At 32.4% G+C, this 20,562-nt stretch overlaps 1 protein-coding gene across 5 annotated transcripts in view; it reads right to left on the reverse strand.

Moving 5' to 3' along the window:
* LOC115232512 (influenza virus NS1A-binding protein homolog A) overlaps nt 1-19,271 on the reverse strand; it is a 31,235-nt gene extending 11,964 nt beyond the window's left edge. The window contains exons 1-4 of one of the 5 annotated variants that reach the window (XM_036498560.1): nt 6,914-7,068; nt 6,341-6,641; nt 6,230-6,248; nt 5,826-5,859 (exon numbers count right to left, since the gene is read on the reverse strand). In XM_036498560.1, the coding sequence (XP_036354453.1) occupies nt 5,826-5,859; nt 6,230-6,248; nt 6,341-6,641; nt 6,914-6,977 (418 nt within the window). In that variant the 5' untranslated portion in view covers nt 6,978-7,068. Of the gene's footprint in view, nt 1-3,158; nt 3,284-5,825; nt 5,860-6,229; nt 6,249-6,340; nt 6,642-6,913; nt 7,069-18,999 lie in introns of those variants that run through there. The other 4 variants (XM_029802420.2, XM_029802418.2, XM_029802422.2 and 1 more) reach the window with 4 other exon arrangements.
* Between the last annotated feature and the right edge of the window lie 1,291 nt (nt 19,272-20,562).

Consider the following 20,562-nt stretch of genomic DNA (forward strand, 5'->3'; position numbering starts at 1 on the left):
AATACAAGTTAAATGTCAGGATGTGGAACCACATGCTATATAGTCCTGGTGAGATAACCGCAAGAAAATTTTTTTTAAATCTTGGCAAAGAACAAACATTTGTATTGAGGCGACAAACATATCTCTGCTTGCCTCAGTTTGTGTGACTGACAATTCTACATCAAGATCATTTAAAAGGAAAGAAAGACATCTAGTTGTAAAAACAATTCCTTCAGCAAGATTAAAAATCTATATATTTGCAGAAAATCCTACTCATGCTAAAGAGACAAATGTAAACAATAATGGAATAGAACAGTATTTGAAATAACTTCCTAATATAATCAATTGCATTTCCATTTTGTGGAAGTTTTTTCCTTTTCTCATTAATCTTTTAGACAATTCTTGATCATAGAACCAGTCACAAATTGTTTCCCAATACAATTTGAAACCTCTTACTTAGAACACCTGTATTTTTAAGGCTACTGATGTAGCTGCACCATCACAACAACAAATACAGAAGACATGGAACTCAAGAGATATCATGCGACAAGTTTCATCAAATCGAGTCAAACCAGTGTTCACATTCATGTTTGATACTCACTTATTCTCATGATAGACTTCACTAAAATGCATTTATGGTGAATATGTGAAGCCAATCAGACAAGCTACTGCAAATCTTTCTGAAAGTGTCCTTCACATCATCTTACAAGTAGTCTCATTTCATGAAACTATCATAATTGGGCATGGTTTCCAGATGTACATAACATCAGATTGTCATCAATTTTTTCACTCACAGTCCTCCCAACTATGAGAATATCCATGCATTTGCCTCAAATGAACCAATTCTATAGAGATACATCTTCATGGTCATAGTTATAAGTCCTAGACTAACTGACTTTATAACTTATATTTATTCAGATATCAATAGTTATGATTAAAGACTCCACACATTTCCATTTAATTTCATTTGACTTTCATTATACTGCTCCAAGAGCTATAAAACTTCTTGACAAGCCTAGCCTTCATACACTCCTAGCATATAATCTCAAGACTGTTTACTTTCATACACTCCTACAACTAAAGGACAATTTTCCTTAAAACTACTTATCTCAATGGAACTGACTAATTGGCAATGCTATTATTAAACTTATGGATGTATCTTATATATTGCTCAGAGAGACAGAGTTAAAACATGATGTTGCAAATGAGCAAAAGAGACACTAAAATTTTCAAGTGTTCACACCTAAAATGCAATTTTGTGTGCATGTATCAGAGAGCAAGAAGGAAGGAGAGAGAGAGAGAGGTTATTAAATAGCAATGTCAGAATATTTTGGATATATATATATAAACCAACCTATGAATGTATGCACCCAACATGTACATCATATATAAGCAGATACAACAAAACTATTACGTACGTACGTACACACACACACATACATATATATATATAAACCTTTAAATATAGACATACAAGCACATAAAATACCTATAACTGATACATACACATGAATGTACTCATACATGCACACATTACATATTCCCACACATACATGCCTACATTTAACACCAACAGATATAAACATGTGCACACACACACACACACACAAATATATAGAAAGTGGGTCATTCAAAAGTAATAATTGTAAAACTAGATAGTAATTGTTACTTGAAATACTATGAAAACAAAAACTGCTAATTATTACATTATTTTTGCTTCCATTGATTTAAAAGAAACTAAAATGAAAGGCCTAGATACATATGATGCACATTCACTATCATAACTAACAATTGATACAGTGATGCCTTAATCTCAGAATAGAAATAAGAAAAAGAACCATCAATGTTGGCAACATAGAAATTGATACTAGCCACAACTACAGTATTGTAGTGAAAGAACTATTTGGTAGGTGTTTGACTAAATAAATGTGATTAAAAAGAAAATAGAAATTTTTAACTTAGCTTAAACAATTCACAGTATGTGATAGATAAGTAAAACTACATTAATGATATACAGATATTTGCCAATTATTAGGTGTGTGTGTGAGTGTGTGTAGATATATAGATGTAGATATTTTTAGCACAGTACTGACTATAAATAAATTCAACAGCAGTAGTTATAAAAATTTGTTTTGGACAAGTATTTTTAACCTTATCCTAAAGTCTTATGATGCAATGAAGGAGTGAAAAAAACAAAGTCTTTTACAGCAATTAATAAATTAAATACTGACAAATACAGAATTAACAGGAATGATATGGAAAATTGTTTCAAAAAGTAATTTAGCAACGAAAAGTAACACAGAATAGTAACAGCAAGAAAGGTATATTAATAATATTATGTATACAAGAATCTTGAATAAAGCGTTAAAAACTTATTCCATAGTGTTGTCACCAAGACAAATATATTTACATATAGTGTGACAGGAATATTATTCTCATGCACTTTTCAATAAGAAATCATTTAAGAAAGTCAAGATACATTTGAAAGAAAACTATTGAATAAATCATTATTTCTAAGCAATAAAATCTAGTGTCTGTCCAAAAGAGGAAATTAGGAAAATTCCAGTCTATTATATATTAAGTACAAGGAATTTTAGAATATTAACATAGCAAATTTGTGAAATAGGTAAGTATTTTTTTCCAGCTATAATATTAAGAATAAGCTATTTTCAAAATAAAAATATAACTTACAAGCTGAATCTATTTAAAAATCAATAATTTATTTCCTTTACAACATAAAGGATCAATTACCAAAGTTATCACTATACATCTAAGTTTCTAGCCTTCCTGAAGACATTTTTAATTGAAGTATTATAAATTATCAGAATTTCACAATACAATTTACTAGCTAATCACACAAACCAATATTTAATCTTAACTTTAATACAAAATAATCAAAACAGTATATTATAAATATATAGATCATATAGATTTCAGAATACTGATCAATTATAGTTAAAAAAAAAATTTACTGAGGGAAAGAAAAAAGTAAATGAGAGGGTGAGAGTGAAAAAGGAAAGTGGATGAGAGAGAGAGGGAAAGAGAAGAGGAAAAGAAAGAGAAAAAGAGAGTGATAGAGAAAGAGGGAGGGAGAAAAGTTCCTCAACTGCAGAGAATGCTGCAGTTAAGACAGTAACTACTGACAAACCAAGAGAATGTGTCCCAAGAATGATAAATACCAAGACAATTTGAAGGGGAGAGGTTAGCCACCAGGAAATCAGAGCAGGCCTTGGCTGCTGAAGCAATCCGGAATTGCATGGCTGCCTTGTACACTGTCTTTACCTCCGCACCTGGAAGCTGCAGTCTGCAGGAGGCATAAAGAGAGGTTGTTACCGTACATTACAGTAGTTAACTTACCTGCCTGTAGTACAGTAAAGACAGAGGAAAACAATTTATATTTACGATAACTGTATTACAGTCTGCAGTGATGGTCATCACTTGAGTTTGAATTGTTAATTTTATTCAACATGTGGAAAGAGAGGAGAAATTTCTAAGGGAAATAGTGGGAACTAAATATTTAACCCTTTAGCATTCAGAATGCACCAAATGTAATGCTTATTTATTTACATTTTTTTGAATTAATCATGCATTATCTTGTAACTTTGTGACTTCCATGATGTATATTTTTAGAATGACACTGTAGGGTAGGCATGAGAGGCCAGATCTGGCTGGTATGAACATATAACAGGTAGAATACTTGGCCAGATATGGCTGGTTTAAGTGCTAAAGGGTTAAAATGCATAAATGTTTATAAATATTTACAATCCACAAGGAATAAATGGTAAAGCTGCATAAACTATTTAGTGGAGTTCCATTATAAGTTTTTATAAATAAATATTTACATTTTAATTAAATTTGTATACAAATTCATGTATTAATAAACATTGGAGCATTATAATATCTGGTTTAGTGAATGACCTTCAGAGCAGACTGTAAAAGCAATTTTAAGGAAAAAAAAAAAAAAATTGACGGTTGGAATATATATTTTCTTTCTTCCTTTCTGATCAATTACCAACCCAATTAAATAAATCACAAACTGATATATATGCATATTCAATATAAATAATTTGTGAAATCAGTTTTTCTTCTTCAAAATATTAAAATTTCTGCTACAGAATAGTGTTTCACATTTACTGCAGCATATGTATAAAAAAAAAATCTTTTTTAGGTCGAATTTTAAATTATTGGTTAAGAATTTAGAAAAATATTAAACAATTCTAAGGGATTTTCTAAATATAAGTCTATCATCTATAACTACTGATTATTAAATCAAATTTCATTCATATATATATTTATATAAAATTAAGAATTGTTTTGTTTTTCTCTCTCCACACAATAATATTTAATGTCATGAAATAGTGATTGGTAATTGCCATATGAAGTAGAAACATTCATAAATGTGACATTTTAGTGCTATAATTAAAATTAAACAAACAAAAAAAGAAGAAAAAAAATCAGTATAGTAGCATGTTCATTCCAATTGAATAAAATCAATTTCAGTGTTTAATACTAGGAAATAGCATGTTCATGTGCCAGCAAAAGAGGTTAATAAAAATAAAAATGCAAATAAAAAAGAGAATGATAAACTAATTCTTTAAAGTTACAGAAATAGTCAGGATTTAGAAAATCAAAGATTTAAGTATAATTACTATATTAAGATAAATGCAAGTTAGTTGTCTTTATCTTTTTTTTTTTTTTTTTTCAGACATAGAACTTAATTGTTTAAACTTATGGCCAACTAAAATGGATATAACTATAGAAAAATAAAATTACATAGGAAAGTGTGAAGATATTTCCTATGTAATTTTTACTTATAAAAAAAAAAGATAAAGACAATGAATTGGGAATATATAATTGTATACTATTTTACATTAAAAATTCAACTTTATTACATAAATAAGCTCGAAAAGTAAGCATTTTCAAGAGCAGGTCCAATCATTATTTGCAACACAGATCTGTCACAAATTACCAAATGACGAACAGTTTAGATTCCTCTCAATTTGTCTGGACAAGTCAAATGAAAATGTAATTGTTTTTCAACAGGATTCAAAACCCAAACCGTAAACCTGTATATTTACTAACAACTTTTTAGGCTCCTGCACTACCATCATACCACTATTCTGTCTAAGCAAATTTGCTTAGCTCGAACCATTTGCTTGTCTTTCTAGCCATGCCTATTTTAGGACAACTCCAAAATTTCACAGCTTATTTGAGAGGTAGCTTGGTAGCTACAGCTTCAGAGACTATGTGACTAGTACAGGAGCACTACTGCTAGTTCAATTTCATTCAAAATTCTTTCAGCTCTAGGTTCATATACAACTTGGTATATCTGAACGCAGGGATAATCACAGAGACAAATATTACCTCTATGCATAAAAGACTGGAGTTTCAGAATAATACAATTTCATAAACTGAAACATTTTAAATAATATTCTTACCACAAAACTTTAAATCTGCTCAATATGGTGAGAAGAAAATGCATGTTTAAAATTACATTATTACTCAAAAAAATAAAGAACTTTATATTAATGAAAATTAAATCATATCTATTTCAATAAAATGAAAATCAAAAATGACTAAGATTAGCAAACAGTTGTAGAAAAAATATTCTTGAACCTGAAAATAAATTTAAAAAAAGGCTTTACAAGAAATGTGTGTACATATTGCAGATATAGTAAAATAGATCAAGTGGACAATCAAAAATGAAAAAATATTCTTAAAAAGTAATAAAGAAATAGACAATTTAAGAAAATGCTCATAAATCTAAATTGTAATACTAAATAAAAACATACTTCAGCATATTGGATTTTTGTTTCACTAGTGAATATATCATAAGTGAAGCTCACCCACTTTTGGAGTTCCACTTTGACATGAGAGTATCTGTTACAGAGCAAATATAAAAATTAACATCTGATAGAGATACATTATTAACATGTTAGTTTAAATTATAAATTGTATAGATATCACAGCAAGTAACAAAAATATGTATTTTTTTAATGTGTAAAATTATGGAAAGAAATATAAGCCTTAAAATATTTTTTTTTTGTTTGAAAACTATCAAATGAATGTTTTCATGTGTATGCTGTAATAATATGCAGATACAAAAATCAAACAATCTAGATATTGTTTTTGTACATTTCTCAAAAACTTAATTCTTTAACTAGTTATTTAGTTAACTGATGATTTAATAATTAATTAACTATCAAATTTTGGAGATATTTAAACGAAGATATCAGCATATCTTTTTTACCTTATTTTCATTCTTCAAGCTTTAAATGAAAGTAAAAAGAATATAAAAACAGTTTCTTGTATAAAAGAAAAAAAAAGAAAGAAAAGAAAATATATGAAATTGTTAACTTACCGTCCAGTGTAGGCATAGTTAAGTAAGTGCTGGAAACTTTCATAATCAACATCAGTTAATTCATACATATTATCTGAATCTTTTGTGGTAAACAGATTGAAAAAATAAGTGCTGACAGCAGCCATAACAGCTTTATGAGCTGAGATTTCATGCTTTCCAACCACCAGCTTTACATCACAGAACTGTCCATTTTTCTGTAACAAATTTAAAGATGACAGCAAATCTTTATGGTGATTGTTATCAACAAAAACCATCTCCTTTTCCATGCCTTCATTATCTACATCCATGATGTCAAGGGAGCCTGAAAAAAAAAATGTAAAAAGATAAAAAAAATGAAATTATACAACACAGAATCAATTCAGATTTTGTGACTAAATTTTTTTTTTTAACAAAAACAGGATTACCTGAAGACTACCTCTCAAGACTAAAGAAACTACTTCACAATAAAAAAAAAATATCGGACTCATGGACATTACGTGTGAGTAAATGAATGTTAGCTTAATATATAAGTTACACAAAGGGGAAAAATACAATATCCTTATGAACATCTGAAAAACTAAAAAGAGAACTTACCATCATAATTATTTTGTGCACCTTCAGAATTACTGGAGTTTAAAAAATCATTCAATACCTTCATTGTAAGGTTTTAGAGACAGTAAAAGCAATGCTAGATTGTAGAAGAAGCGTCTAGACAGAGACCTTTCTAAAGCTCATATACCTCAGCAGCCTGTTAGATACTATTAATATATAAGCAACCAATGCTGGGGAAGATTGGAATGCAGCTGCTGATTCAGCTGCTGAAGGTATGCCTGATAAGCTGACAAGAAACAGGTTATTTTCAAAATCTTTTGCATAATCCTTATTAAGTCTTACTGACGTGTCACAAACTTAGCAGACGATTATTTCTTGAACTTTAATTCTCGAGTACATACTGGAATGTTACTTCTGAATAGTAATATTCCTAGTTGAACATGGTGGCCAACAACAATAATTTGTTGTAAATTTATTATAATGAACAGGGGGAATGTAGTGACTTCAGTGACCTCTGCTTCATCTCATATCACTTCCCCTCAAGCACTCCCAACTTGCTCATTTCTTTTCTGTTTCTGTCACACATCATTCACAATAATCATTACCAAAGTCCTTTTTCAGAATATTTTCCCCTTTAACTGTTGTCTTCCAACATCTGGAGACATGAACTTTCTGCCTAAGAGGGTGAGCAAAGACCATGGGCACAATCCCTTCCTCCTAAACAACACAAGAGTAGACTATATATGTACATATATGCAGTTTCCGTGCCCTGATTATCAATCACCAGCTATGGTACTACTCATCTGTGTGCACATACACATTCAAAACTACCTGTTTTTCCCTATCACTACTCCAAAACCCTTTTTTTTTGCATGCATCTCAACTTCATATTATAAAATTCAGAGATTTTAGCTGGTAATTCCTATGACTATTTATTTTCTGCCAACTACTTACTATAGCAAAAACAAGCTATACTTCATCCCACAATCAGTTCCACTTTATATGATTGAACTCTTCTCACAGAGAAAAGCCTTTATCATAGTTTATTAGGGGAAGTGGGGCATCTAAAACAGATGAAAAGAAAACAAATTCACAGATCTGAATAGAGAAGTACTGTTATGGGGGCTGTTTGTTAAGCATTCTAACATGCTTGCTAATAGCATAGAAAATAGCTCAATTATTGTCAGATTTTTAAATATATTACAATTTGTAATGTATTGTTTGAAGATACCCCCATACTAAATTCATCACTGAAAAAGGTTGCTGACTCATTGTATCTTCGTGCACAGCATGCACAGCCTTCACAAATCTTTATCAACACCTAGCTTCCTTAGTGGCCTTCCAAGTCAATAAATGCTAGGAATAGTGATCTACTCTAAACCATATATTTCTCCTGCAGTTGCCTCACTCAGAAGATAGTATCCAGGCATGAAGCCACCTGTCATGGATCAGTTGTCTCCATAACCTGATCCAGTTGTTTGTTTCTTCTGGAATTTTTTTCTCACATATTGCACAGCACATGCCTTTCTGAAATCTCAACTTAACAGTATTTACTGATTGTATCCAATATGCCTGACCAAACATCCTTTTATTTAACTATTAAATAGGTCAGATTCATACTTCATAGTCACAAAACAAAATTTCTAGCAAAACTTGCCCCAGCTTTCCTGGCATGTGCAGAAAATGTATGAAACCCCAAAATACAAGTGGGATGAAATTGCTGTAAGCCTTCTCAATTTCTGCCAGTTGAGTTGTTCTGTAACAGCATTGAGAAAATGCTCAACCATGATCTCACAAGCACTGCTGTACCAACAGTGAGATACATCTCAGTACCGTGTTCATTCGTCTAACTAAGGGTGAAATTAAGGGAGTGATCTTAACTGTTTGTGATAAAAAAAATTAATTATACAAAGGCTAAATATTTTTGCTGTATTGTTTACTTATAGAGCATATCAAAAAAAGATAGTTACACAAATATTTTTACAATGTAACCTTGTATATGGTTACATGCTACATCAATTTCGACTCATATCTTTTTGTAGGGCCAGAAGTTGCTGTAAGCCTTCTCAATTTCTGCCAGTTGAGTTGTTCTGTAACAGCACTGAGAAAATGCTCAACCATGATCACACAAGCACTGCTGTAACAACAGTGAGATACGTCTCAGTACCGTGTTCATTCGTCTAACTATGGGTGAAATCAAGGGAGTGATCATCAAAACAAGAATCCAAGGTACTTAAAAAGTAACAATGCTGAGATCTTCAAAGCTGATCTTAGTTGCTTCATGTATATTTCAAGCATTCAGAATATTGGATGCTCACCCTAATCTATACAGCACTACAAGTTTTAATTCTGCTATCAAAGGCAAATTGGACTATGTATAACTATATCAGTACTGATCAATAACATTTCAAAGAGTTACATTATTCTCCTGGGCCAATTTCATTATGCTACAAATGCATTTACATATTTAAAACATGATGGTCTCCATGGATCAGTTGATTTTTTTTTCCACCATCAGTGAGTCTTTGAAAACTTAGCAAGCTATTTCTGTGTTGCACAGACTGTCACCTTGAATAACACAGGAACAAATATTCTGCCACCTGATGAAGGTTTACTATTCCAATTAGTCAAAGAGTGATGTATTTTGGATAAAAACAAGGCATCTGACCAGGTTAAATTTTGTTCATCTTTTAGAGTTGAAGTTCTATATCATATTAAAGTATATTACATATTAGATATTGCTCAAACTGACATCACTATGCCTTCACCATGCTGCTATTAATCTGGCCTTATAGTGTTTAACAAAGCTACACATCAAAATAGACACTCACATTAATTACTAGACTGAAAGTCTAGTCTTTGTTGGCATAATGTAGAACATCCTCAGATTATATACAACCTGAACTGTAGCACATAACAGCAGGATCAAAGAGAAGAGCCAATTTGCAGAATGCTTAATATTAAAATTTACTGAAGTAGCTTTTCACCTAATGTTTCTGCTTTAGCTATCAACAAGCTCATCCAAATAAGTTGGAATATAACTGACTGTTGATACATAATCTCCGACCACTTCTAACCTGAAAACTGGGGTACGGCTTAATTCCAGGAAAGTTCAAGCTCTGAACTGGTCAGTCAGTGTATAAACAAACAATTTAGATTTTTTATAACAGGTAAAATAGTATGGTTAACATGACAGGTTAACGAATACCAGAACATACAAATTGTGTATATTCTAATATCCATTAACTTGTCAGGTTTATTATGTTGTCAACATCTGACAACTGACAATGGCTGGGAAACTAAGAGAGAGGATTTCCAAATATTTATTCTATTACCCTCTTGACCCGGCTCTCTTCTCAAACAGCTGTGTGACAAAGAAATAAACAAATGGAGTTAGGGCAAGGAAGAGACTCCTTTCAGAATTGCGAAGAGAAAGAGAGATTTTTTGGTGCTGGTGAACAGAGACATTTCCCATACTGGTGTGATAAGATGCAGCCAACATTTCTGTGAAGTGGCTGGCAGAGACAACCAAAGACTTGTGAGTGGAGAGAGATATGCATCTCACTTTGATAGTCATAAAGCTATTGTTACTGTTAAATAGTGCCAGACAATACCAATTTTGCAAAATGTCTGATCATGGGGAAATATTACCAAACAGATATGGGTTGGCAGTTCACAAAATTTTGATGGGCTATTTTCAAGCAAAACCAACCAATCTATTCATTAAGTTAGTTGGCCATTGTGGAACTACTTTTGTTCTAGCCTTGCTGTTATGAGTGCATCTATCAGAACCATGATATATTAAGTCATGTTGATACTTGTTCATTTGTATTCATTCTTATTTTTCCAAGATATAATGTCACTAAGTTGGAAGTAAAAAAAAATAAAACAAACAGAAAAAGACATTAACTAGGAGGGTTTTTACTGCTTAACAAGATCATAACCTCCATGTCTGTATATCAATGATCTTGCAAATTGAAAAAGAAACACTTAGAAATTTATGGTTACTCTCACTAAAACTGGGCTTGCTGTCAATCACTGGGTATGTGAAGTCAATCCTATAATCTTTTATGTTGATCATCTTGATTGCAAGAGATCTAAACATTGAAAGCTGTAAGCCTCCTCATGGACGAACTGGTTCTATACAAGTTAGTTAACCCATTTGTTACCATATTTCTGTTGGCATACACTTTTACTTCAGTTAATTTTGGAAATAACTAAGAGTTTAGTATAACGTCATTAAGCTAAACTTCGGAATATTAACATTAAATTTCAATGGAAGGTTTTAATTTAAAATAGGAAGTTCGTATCCTGGAACATTCTCAATGACTGGCATGACAGCAACACCACTGTCAACTGCAACCAAAACAAAATGCACCAAGAGAAATTACAGACCTTAACCCTTTGAACCCTAGATACCAATTGTCCTGAGCACCCTCACCCCAGCAGTTACTTACTGTCTGGTTTTCCAATGCAGAAAATACTGGCTGGTAAAGCAGCTGCCGGGGTATCTATCTGCAGCTGACAGCTGGAATAGTGGCCACTGGGGTTCTGAGGGTTAAGCTGATGAATTAATTTTGAAAATGGTAAAAAGTATCATTGTATTGGAAAACATGGTTTCTGTCAGGACATTAAACTACAGTTGCTACTTATAGTGAGATTACGGAGTTCTTAATTGAGAACAATAACATATTCATTGACCTAGAAAAGGACTACTTTTGACTATTGTCCCATGCTATAGTCTACTGTTTTAAGAGAAAGTTGAGTATACGTAAACAACTTATGATGATAGTGAACATGAAGTGTATATGAGATTATATATATATACATATATATATATATATATATATATATATATATATACACACACACACACACCACAAAAGAGTTGTATGTTGACTAATGTTGGAATAGACCAAAAACTAAGACAAGTACTGAGGAGAAATCTGACTAAAGCGGTATAGCAGGGTCGTGATGATTGGAAATTTATTATATTGCAAATCCAATCACTATAGAATGTACATGTCAAGTTCGCAACAGACTTGGGAGCTTAAAACTCAACAGACAAGAGGGTGCATCATTAACAAACTCTAGATGATGAATTGTTGAACCAAATGCCTTGTGCTTGCTATTTGCTTGAACTGTTAGTGTTCTAAATTTAAATATCACCCTTTTAGTTGTCGACTTAATCCATGGATCAGTTTCACACTATTGCCTGGCAACTTGAATGCCCTTAGTGGAAGTCCCATCTATTGCAAGCATTCAAGGTAGGTTTCCGGTTTAAGGATAGTCCTCCTTCCCACCTGTTGAGAGGGTTATAGGCATTGCCTTCTCCCCCTGAAAAAAGTACAAATAAAACTAGAAACCCTTCTTAATTTAAAGTAACAAGCAAAGCAGACCTACAGCCTTTTAAAATAACAGTCGCCTAACATAACATGAAATAAAGAAATGGAACACTAGAAGCATCTTTAATAAAGGAAAGTTTTAGTACCTCAAAATCCAGTAAAACTATACCGTCACAATAGTAGCCCAATCAAAATTTTTTAACTCAATCTTTCAGAGACATCAGTAATTCAAACCGATTAAATTGGTTAAGTCACAGAGAAAGTACTCAATAAGTGCAGCAAAACACTGCTATATCAAGTGTTACAAAAATAATTTAGACGTAAGATGGATTACGAGAATGGTGAAGAGTGATGGAAGAGGGAATCTAATAAAATAGTTTCAGTGCTTTGATAAGTTGTCTTAAGGTAAGACTTCCGCCCTCCCGTCCCCACCCCCAAACCACCCTTAAATTTTTTTTTTTTACACAAACCCCGCTTTTCTGCTACGAGGAATACGAATCTGCAAAAAAAATTGGCAAAAATCGACATTTCTAAATTAACACCCACCCAACCATTTCATTTTTCACTTTTTTCAGAAATTTTTTTTCAAAATGTGCAGAAACATACGGAGATTATGATTCTGAAAAAACATTTTCCAAAATTTTTTTTAAGAATTTTTTTTCCCTAAATATGCGGGAAAGTACGGACATTATGATTCGGACCATTTCAAAACATTTCTGTACTTACGGTTTGGGTTTTAGGGTTTAGGGTGTTAGGGTTAATGTTGGGTAATTTTCCGGAACCTCCGTATCCGAAAACGGGGATTTTTGGCAAAAAAAAATGATATAATGAAATTATTGCATACAGTGCTCAGGTGCACCACAATTTTGGGAGAAAATGGGGGAGGACGGGCGGAAAGTTATTTACATAACCTTACAAAACCAATTAAATCAGCCCTTCTTTTTCGTAAGAGTACTTCTATTATTATACCAAGCGTGGGTAAGGCTGTACTTTGACAGGCATATGCTATGAAGGGAGCTGAGGAACAGCCCTTGCATGGATGCGTAACGTACTGGAAAATGATTAAACATTATCCTAGCTGAAAACCTATCATTTAAGCCTCATCGAGCAGGCTTATAATCAAAGATTATTCCAACCGAGACCATCCTATCTGTTCGCATTGCGAAGTCTGCATTGTCCAATCTATTCTTTCACCGTAAAGGTAGATACAACTAATTTTACTGTTATATCGAGCTGGTTAAGCGACCGCATAGATTCTCCGTTGGCTCGTTGCCATCTCTTCCTCGTGAGCATGCTGTCTAGATTTATAACTTGAAACCACGTGGTAATCCATTTTAAAGACGACTGATCATTGAAAATTTGAACACTAGATCGAACGAACTGAAGCGTCGATAATATTATTATTATTATTATTATGGTACTAATAAAAATTCAAGTTCCCATATCACCCAACTTTCTAGCATATTTAGGCGATATGAAAGTTATTTTTCTGTTGTTCAAAATGCATACAAAACTAGAATATGACGGCAATACTTTCTGCATAAAATATGCATTCATTATAAAAAAAAAAATCCCCACTACCACGAAGCAACTGTCACGTCTGTTTTCAATGAATAGAAAAAAAAATCCATTTTGTGACGAAAACAATTAACATTGGGTTTTCGTTAACAGATTTTTTTCAACTTGAAATGTATACTACTATATAGGATAGCGAGATAAAAATCTGAACATAGCTAGCTACTCGCTGGATTACTGTGCCTTTCTGTAAGCACACAAAAGAGAATATTCACAGAAGTATTCTTCTTAAATGAAGAGTTGCGGTTACAGACTGGTTGCCATGGCTTATAAAATATAAACATTTAATGCTAATCCTAATAGCAATGCAATGTTGGTCTGCAACACAAATTAGAAATTAAAGCAATAGATTTTACAAAGTTTACATTATTCTATATTTTCACAAGTAATTGTTGCTGTCAAGTTGATTGGCAGTTTTTTGTTTTGCTTTTATCAACACGTGGTTAATGGCCGTCTGATATTCTTACAAGGACGGATTTATTTTTAAACACCCAACGCCATTACCAAAATTTAGCCAAATGATGACCAGCAAAACGTCAACATAATTAGATTTTTTTTGTCTTTTCAAAATTAAATTTTTTCAAATAATCATTAAGTTTAGTCGCGGAGGATTTTTTTTTTAATTAGTGTAACATAAGGGACATACTGAACTTAAAACATTACAATCTTCAGTATTACTTTATTCTTTTTTTTTCGTGTAGATAGATTTTATGTAACAGAAAATGTAGGTGTTTTTAGCACAATTTTGGAATAGCTGCCTCTCAAAATGACGTAACTAACTCATGAGACGGATCTTTTTTCATTTTCATTTTTTTTTTCAAGTATTCCTCTTAATCATAATTCTTTAAATTTTTTTTACTCTTTCTTCCACTTCCTAAGAACAGCTTCGATGATTTAAATTTTTCTTTCACATTTTTTATTACGTAAGGAATAGAAATCTTAATTAAAAAATACATTAAGTTTCGCTCTGAAGGACAACAGTAAATGAACAACAATTCAAAAGAAAAAAATCCTCGATTACATATACTTTTCAAGGAATACCGCTATATCCCTATAAAAATATGGCAACCCAAAATACAGGCGGCATTACATGATGCACTCTCGCGAGTATCGTCATCACCTGATATGTCGTCTGTAAGGCGAGACGCTAACGATGACATAAACTTCGTTGTCAGCAGCCCAGCTCCAACATAACATATCAAATTGCCATAGGTTGAAAAATATTAGTTACCACCAAATTACATGTCAGAATCTTAATATCATTCGGCAACAGTCTATCTCTAACGCAGTATTTTAGATGGGCTTATGGCGCGAAAAAAATCTATCAGCGACATCCCATGAGATAGAATTTAAACCAAGGACAGATGGCAAGTCGCTCAGGCCTAGACAATCCCACTGGCTCCATGATGTCAAAAATTAAATTTATATAAATTATTACAAGAATGTTAGTTAATAAATAGGTTTCGTTCTTTTCCGTGACGAAAGCATTTATTCAACATGCGACTTTCTTTATCAGTAAAACCTGTTGATTTATATCCTCATTTACCTCAGGTCAAACTCTACTAAAAAAAAATCACTAAATGTAGTTCTAGATTATTTTTCATTCAAGAGATCACAGCTGGAATACTGGGACAAAAAAATATAGTTTTTGATTCTTAGATCACAAGAAAGCAATTTTATGCAATATATTTTTAAAAAAAGGATAACTTTTATCAAATGTTATTAACAATAAAGAGTAAGGCCACGTAGGGGTTCCGTTATTGGCTCGTGACATAACCGTAACACATAAGACTAAAATTTATTTTTCATATTTTACCTAAAAAAAAATTATGAAAACAATTTCAAACATTGCCCTTTTTTAACCAATTAAATTGAAAAAAAAAATTTCTTGACCAGACAAAAAAAATAATAAAACAGCTTTTGATATTCGGTCGATCAAACTTTTGGCAGAGATAGCTCATAATTTCACTTCTATTCCACAGACAAATTTATTTTAAAAGCATAAATGGCAGGATTCTATTTAACTTTCAATCACCCATAATATGAACGTTTGGCATTAGACAAAATTATGTAATTACTACACCTGGAACTCCGTTCAAATAAAGATTCAAAATTAGAAATATAACATTCCAAATTGCAACCAAGCTGAGAGCTCAATACAACTTATAGTTGCTAGATAAAGTTCTCTCATCTAACTAAACCAAGTTTGCTTTGCTTTTATTTTTATCAGCAAGCAACGGGGCAATCTAAGCACTCTCTAGTGGAAGCGCAGCACATGTGGTGCTGGATCAACAAACGCGATCCAATAACACAATAGTGGCGAACACTGGCATCGAGAGCGAGATAGGTTCAAACTTATGAGAGAAACTATGATGATCAATATGATTGGACCAATGAATCCATCTCGAGATGTATAGTTGTTTGTGTTCATTTCAGATTGATGAATCACTGTTGCTTGGAAAGAAGAAATACAATCATGGATTCTTAGAAATCAAAGACCCACAGCCAAATTAGCGAGTGTAATGTCGTTGTTGGCCAAACATATTTAGTATTGCAATGTCCAATTCCAAGAAAAATGGTAGCGACAGAAATGTAAGGACTCGCTTACTGATTACGTTAGCACATTGCAAATATATTGTTACTAACAAATAATTCGCCAAATTATATGGTTTGGTCGCTTTGAGATTATGCTGTTAATGTTTACTCGATTCTGACATTGGGCCTATAGCGCGGATGGGCGCATCGGGTCCACTCTTCTTAAGTAGTACCAAAAAGTCCCCGTGAAGGAAAGCTTTGAGTATTACAGTGAACTCGCTTTTAAAATTTACTCAGCGAAATCATTGTTAAACCTTAGGAAATGTAATATTTTCTTATTTATTACATTACAGAACTGGATATTATGTGTCTTCTACCTAAAATTTAGAACTATTCACCGATTCACAATTTTAACCGTAAATTAAAAAAAAAAGCTTATTTTGTTTTATTTTAAAAAAGATTAAATATTCTGGAAGATGCGATTTACTTTCACTAAAAGAATTTAATTTTTTTTAAATGAGGGAGACTAACTTCCTGACTGCCGCGTTAATAAAAAGCACTCTTGACTAAAACGAAAATAAACACGCCTGATAAATAGCTGTCCACTTGTTTACTCAAGTTTTTGATAAAATTAGCAGTTTCATTATTAACCTATATTTCAAAATAAAATAAAATAAACAAATTCGTATGTCTACATGTGCAGTATTTCAAATATTCTAAGTTCAATTTAGTGTTGTCAATCGTCTCCCAAGTTGACCATCTCCAAGATTTTTACTCTGATTCACTTACTTCATTGGGAACATGTGTAATATAATTTGATAGAAAAAAAAACAGTACGATTTTCTCCAAAATTTCAGTGGTCAAGGTTCGTAATTACCAAATTAAATTCTCAAAATTTAGAGGACTGGAAATAATTTTAAATGATATTCTATATTTAGTTTTGTCAAGAAAAAAAAATGCAATACAAGTATTTACGATAAAGCGTCGAGAATCCAACACGACGGTCCGATACAAGAAGACCCATGAAGAATGAAAAATACCCATCTCGTTAAAAGATCTTACCATTTTTTTTAATGGCGTTAAGATTAGTGAAGGGAGATTTGCCCGCTATTTCTAGCAAGTCGATTGATCAAGTTGAGATTCTCTCATCTCGTGTTGGGTCTTATTCTTTGATTTTCTTTTTAATCAAGCGTGCTTGTCTAACGGTATTTCAAGGTAAGTATGGAGTGTATTCGATAATGAACATTCTCGAGCAGACTATTGAAATAACTTGTTTTATATTACCAACAGAGATAAAGCACACAAAACAAATCTACATATTTCTCCCTTACGCCTTTATATAAACTTTTGAACGAACACGAAATGATGCTTTTTTCGGAATAGATCTCGAAACACATCATATACAACTGTAAATATTGGGTTGAAAAGCCCTTTAAAAAAAGAAGTCTAAGTACCCTGTTATGTCAACAGGAATCGTGGGTTCGTGTCTCACGGACAGCCTTCGACTTATTCAAAAAGGATTTTCATCTCGATGTTTACATGCTATAATTTATAGCTTTATATGATGTGCTTCGAGATGCATATGTTTATATATAGATAGATAACACAGACGTGTATTTAGCTGGGTGCGTTCAATTACGTCCCTTCATGCAAAATAAAAAGAAAAAGGGGAGGCTTCCATACAATAGACTGATATCGTAACTCAGTCGCACCCCCACCCCCAAAAGTCCCTTAAAAAATAAGACAGTAGCAGAACATCGAAAAAAATCTTTTTCTTCCACGGCTACCAAACTAAAAAGCCATTTAATTGTCTTTTTCTTTTTAACACGTGTTACTGGCCGATTAAATTTTACAATGATGGAATTATTTTTAATCACGTTCGTCGAAATTTTTTTTTTAAATATGCAATGAAATGTTACTATACATTTAGATATTTCCTTTTTCTTTCCAAAATTCTTTTGTTTATTTTTATGCATTATCAATCATTACAACTCATCCACATTGGATTTTACATATTAAATGGAACGTAGCAGATGAACGACAAATGCTTCAAAAATTAAATTTCACCTTATTATTTAATAACCAACCTGGAGATATTGGATCATCCGATGGAATCTCGAAAGATTGTCATTCATACTTTTAATAAACATAAAACGACAGATACTAAAAATAACTACTCATTTTTCTTTTATTTACTGATTCCAAGTGATGGATTACATTAAAGGGCCTATTTTTGTAGAGATATAGGAAATTTTTCACGCCATGCTGCTTTGTCTTTGAATCGTACGGATGTCGAAATAACAGTTTCTAGAAAAAAATGAATATCCATGTTATGCCAGAAAAAAGTTGGCCTAAGTAAAATAATACCACGATTCAGTGCACGCTTTGCGTAGGACAAAAGATGAATGGTATGTAACTTACATAAGGTACAGTGCTTGCTTACTGTTTTGTGTCATGGTAATTAACTGTTGAAGTCATCAAGCGCAACATACTGATAATATTAACGCAAAAAAAAATGTAATTAAAATGAATAAAAGGTTTGGACGAGTACGAGTAACTATTTGGTAATTAATGAAATTAGCGTGTAGTAAAATAAAGCAAAATAGCTGAAGATAAAGAATCAATGAAAAATACACAATGCAAAGAAAGAAAACAAATTAATATTGGACACACCTGTGCGAGAGGTCGACGAAGTTTGGTCCATTGCAAATACAACACTGCGCCAAAAATAACTTCAAATTAGAGGCCTGATAGCTCAGAAGTGAGAAGTAGTGACCATAAATGAATTAGAATAACAGAATTTGTTGTATCTGGCGTTCACTATGGTAGTCAGCTATATATATATACACATACACACATATATGTGTGTGTGTATATATATGTATGTATGCGCAGAGGAGAGGAAGAAACCTCAGCAACTAACATATGAACGTATATACGCTGGCTGCTAACCCGCGATATTGTCCGACTGACGTCACCAGCTCATTATCATATCATGCCTTCTCCCCCTACTATCTCCTTAGTTTATTAATCGATTCATTTATGTCATGTATTTGGCTTTCGCTACTACATTCGCTGGCAATAATTACTATTTAACTATCTTTCCATCTTTATTATTGTTATCTAACATTTAATGTAAATAAATAATCGAAATATCGTTTTTTTTTTCTTGTTCTGTTTTTATATTATCGAGTTTTGAGGGTTTTTTTTTCTTTAACTGGGCATCCTTAGTATGTTTTCGCGCTTACACATGGCTAGAAAACTTGAGTGTTGTCGAACCAACGAGAAAGAGCCAACATGTGACCGTTCATAGTGCTAGTAATAGTAGCAAAATATACCTCGAATAGAATAAAAGGAAAAGGTAATTTATTATTTGGGTAATGTAATGCTAGCCACACTATGCATGGAATCAAGGCGAGTTGGTCATTGCTAGAATACCTTTAGTCATATGGGTTACTTAATATAGACTGACCTAGGGCTTTATAACTTAAGCGATGTCCATTGTCTTCAGAATATTTGTTAAATGCTTACTGAATTAATAGGCGTTATTTCACTAAACAACGAACTTTGAAATTTTCAAATAAATTTTTTTTTTAATGTGAATAAATTAATTTTAAAACAAACAAAATAACAGTAGAACAAATATATGGCCCCATTTTCAAGTGCCTCCGAGACCGGCAGGAGAATTGAAGGGGTTATTTCCAGGCCAAACATCTGGTTTAAATGCTGATAACTGATTTTACTCTGTCAAAAACATCCCATGATCAGACTGGTGTTAAACTGGGCGGCAGCTTAGGACTACTGCCCAAGAATAGTTACAGTCCATCCGAAGGGCTTCTGCACAGATTCCGTCAACCGAATTTCATTCACAATAGAAGCTATAGCTGATTTGCGCGCAGTGAGATCGAACCAGGAACCACGTGATTGTAAAGTAAACTTATTAAATATCTTACCAACTGCATGAACTCGATTTATGCAATCTTCACGAATGTTACAAGTGCAAAAACGAAAGCAATGTAACAAAAGTTTACTACTGTTTTTACATGACTCCACACATATTACTACTATATGTAACATTTTATTTTATTAGTACCTTGTCGGAATTTTCCACGTGTACTATTTTATTCTGCGTGTTTACAGCATTTTAATGTTTTCTATATTTTCCATATGTGTACCATACATACATATTTTTTACAGGTCTATAAATATCTTGTTATTGCTAGGGTATTACTCATT

The sequence above is a fragment of the Octopus sinensis genome, linkage group LG2, assembly GCF_006345805.1.
Source record: "Octopus sinensis linkage group LG2, ASM634580v1, whole genome shotgun sequence".
Lineage (NCBI taxonomy): Eukaryota > Metazoa > Mollusca > Cephalopoda > Octopoda > Octopodidae > Octopus > Octopus sinensis.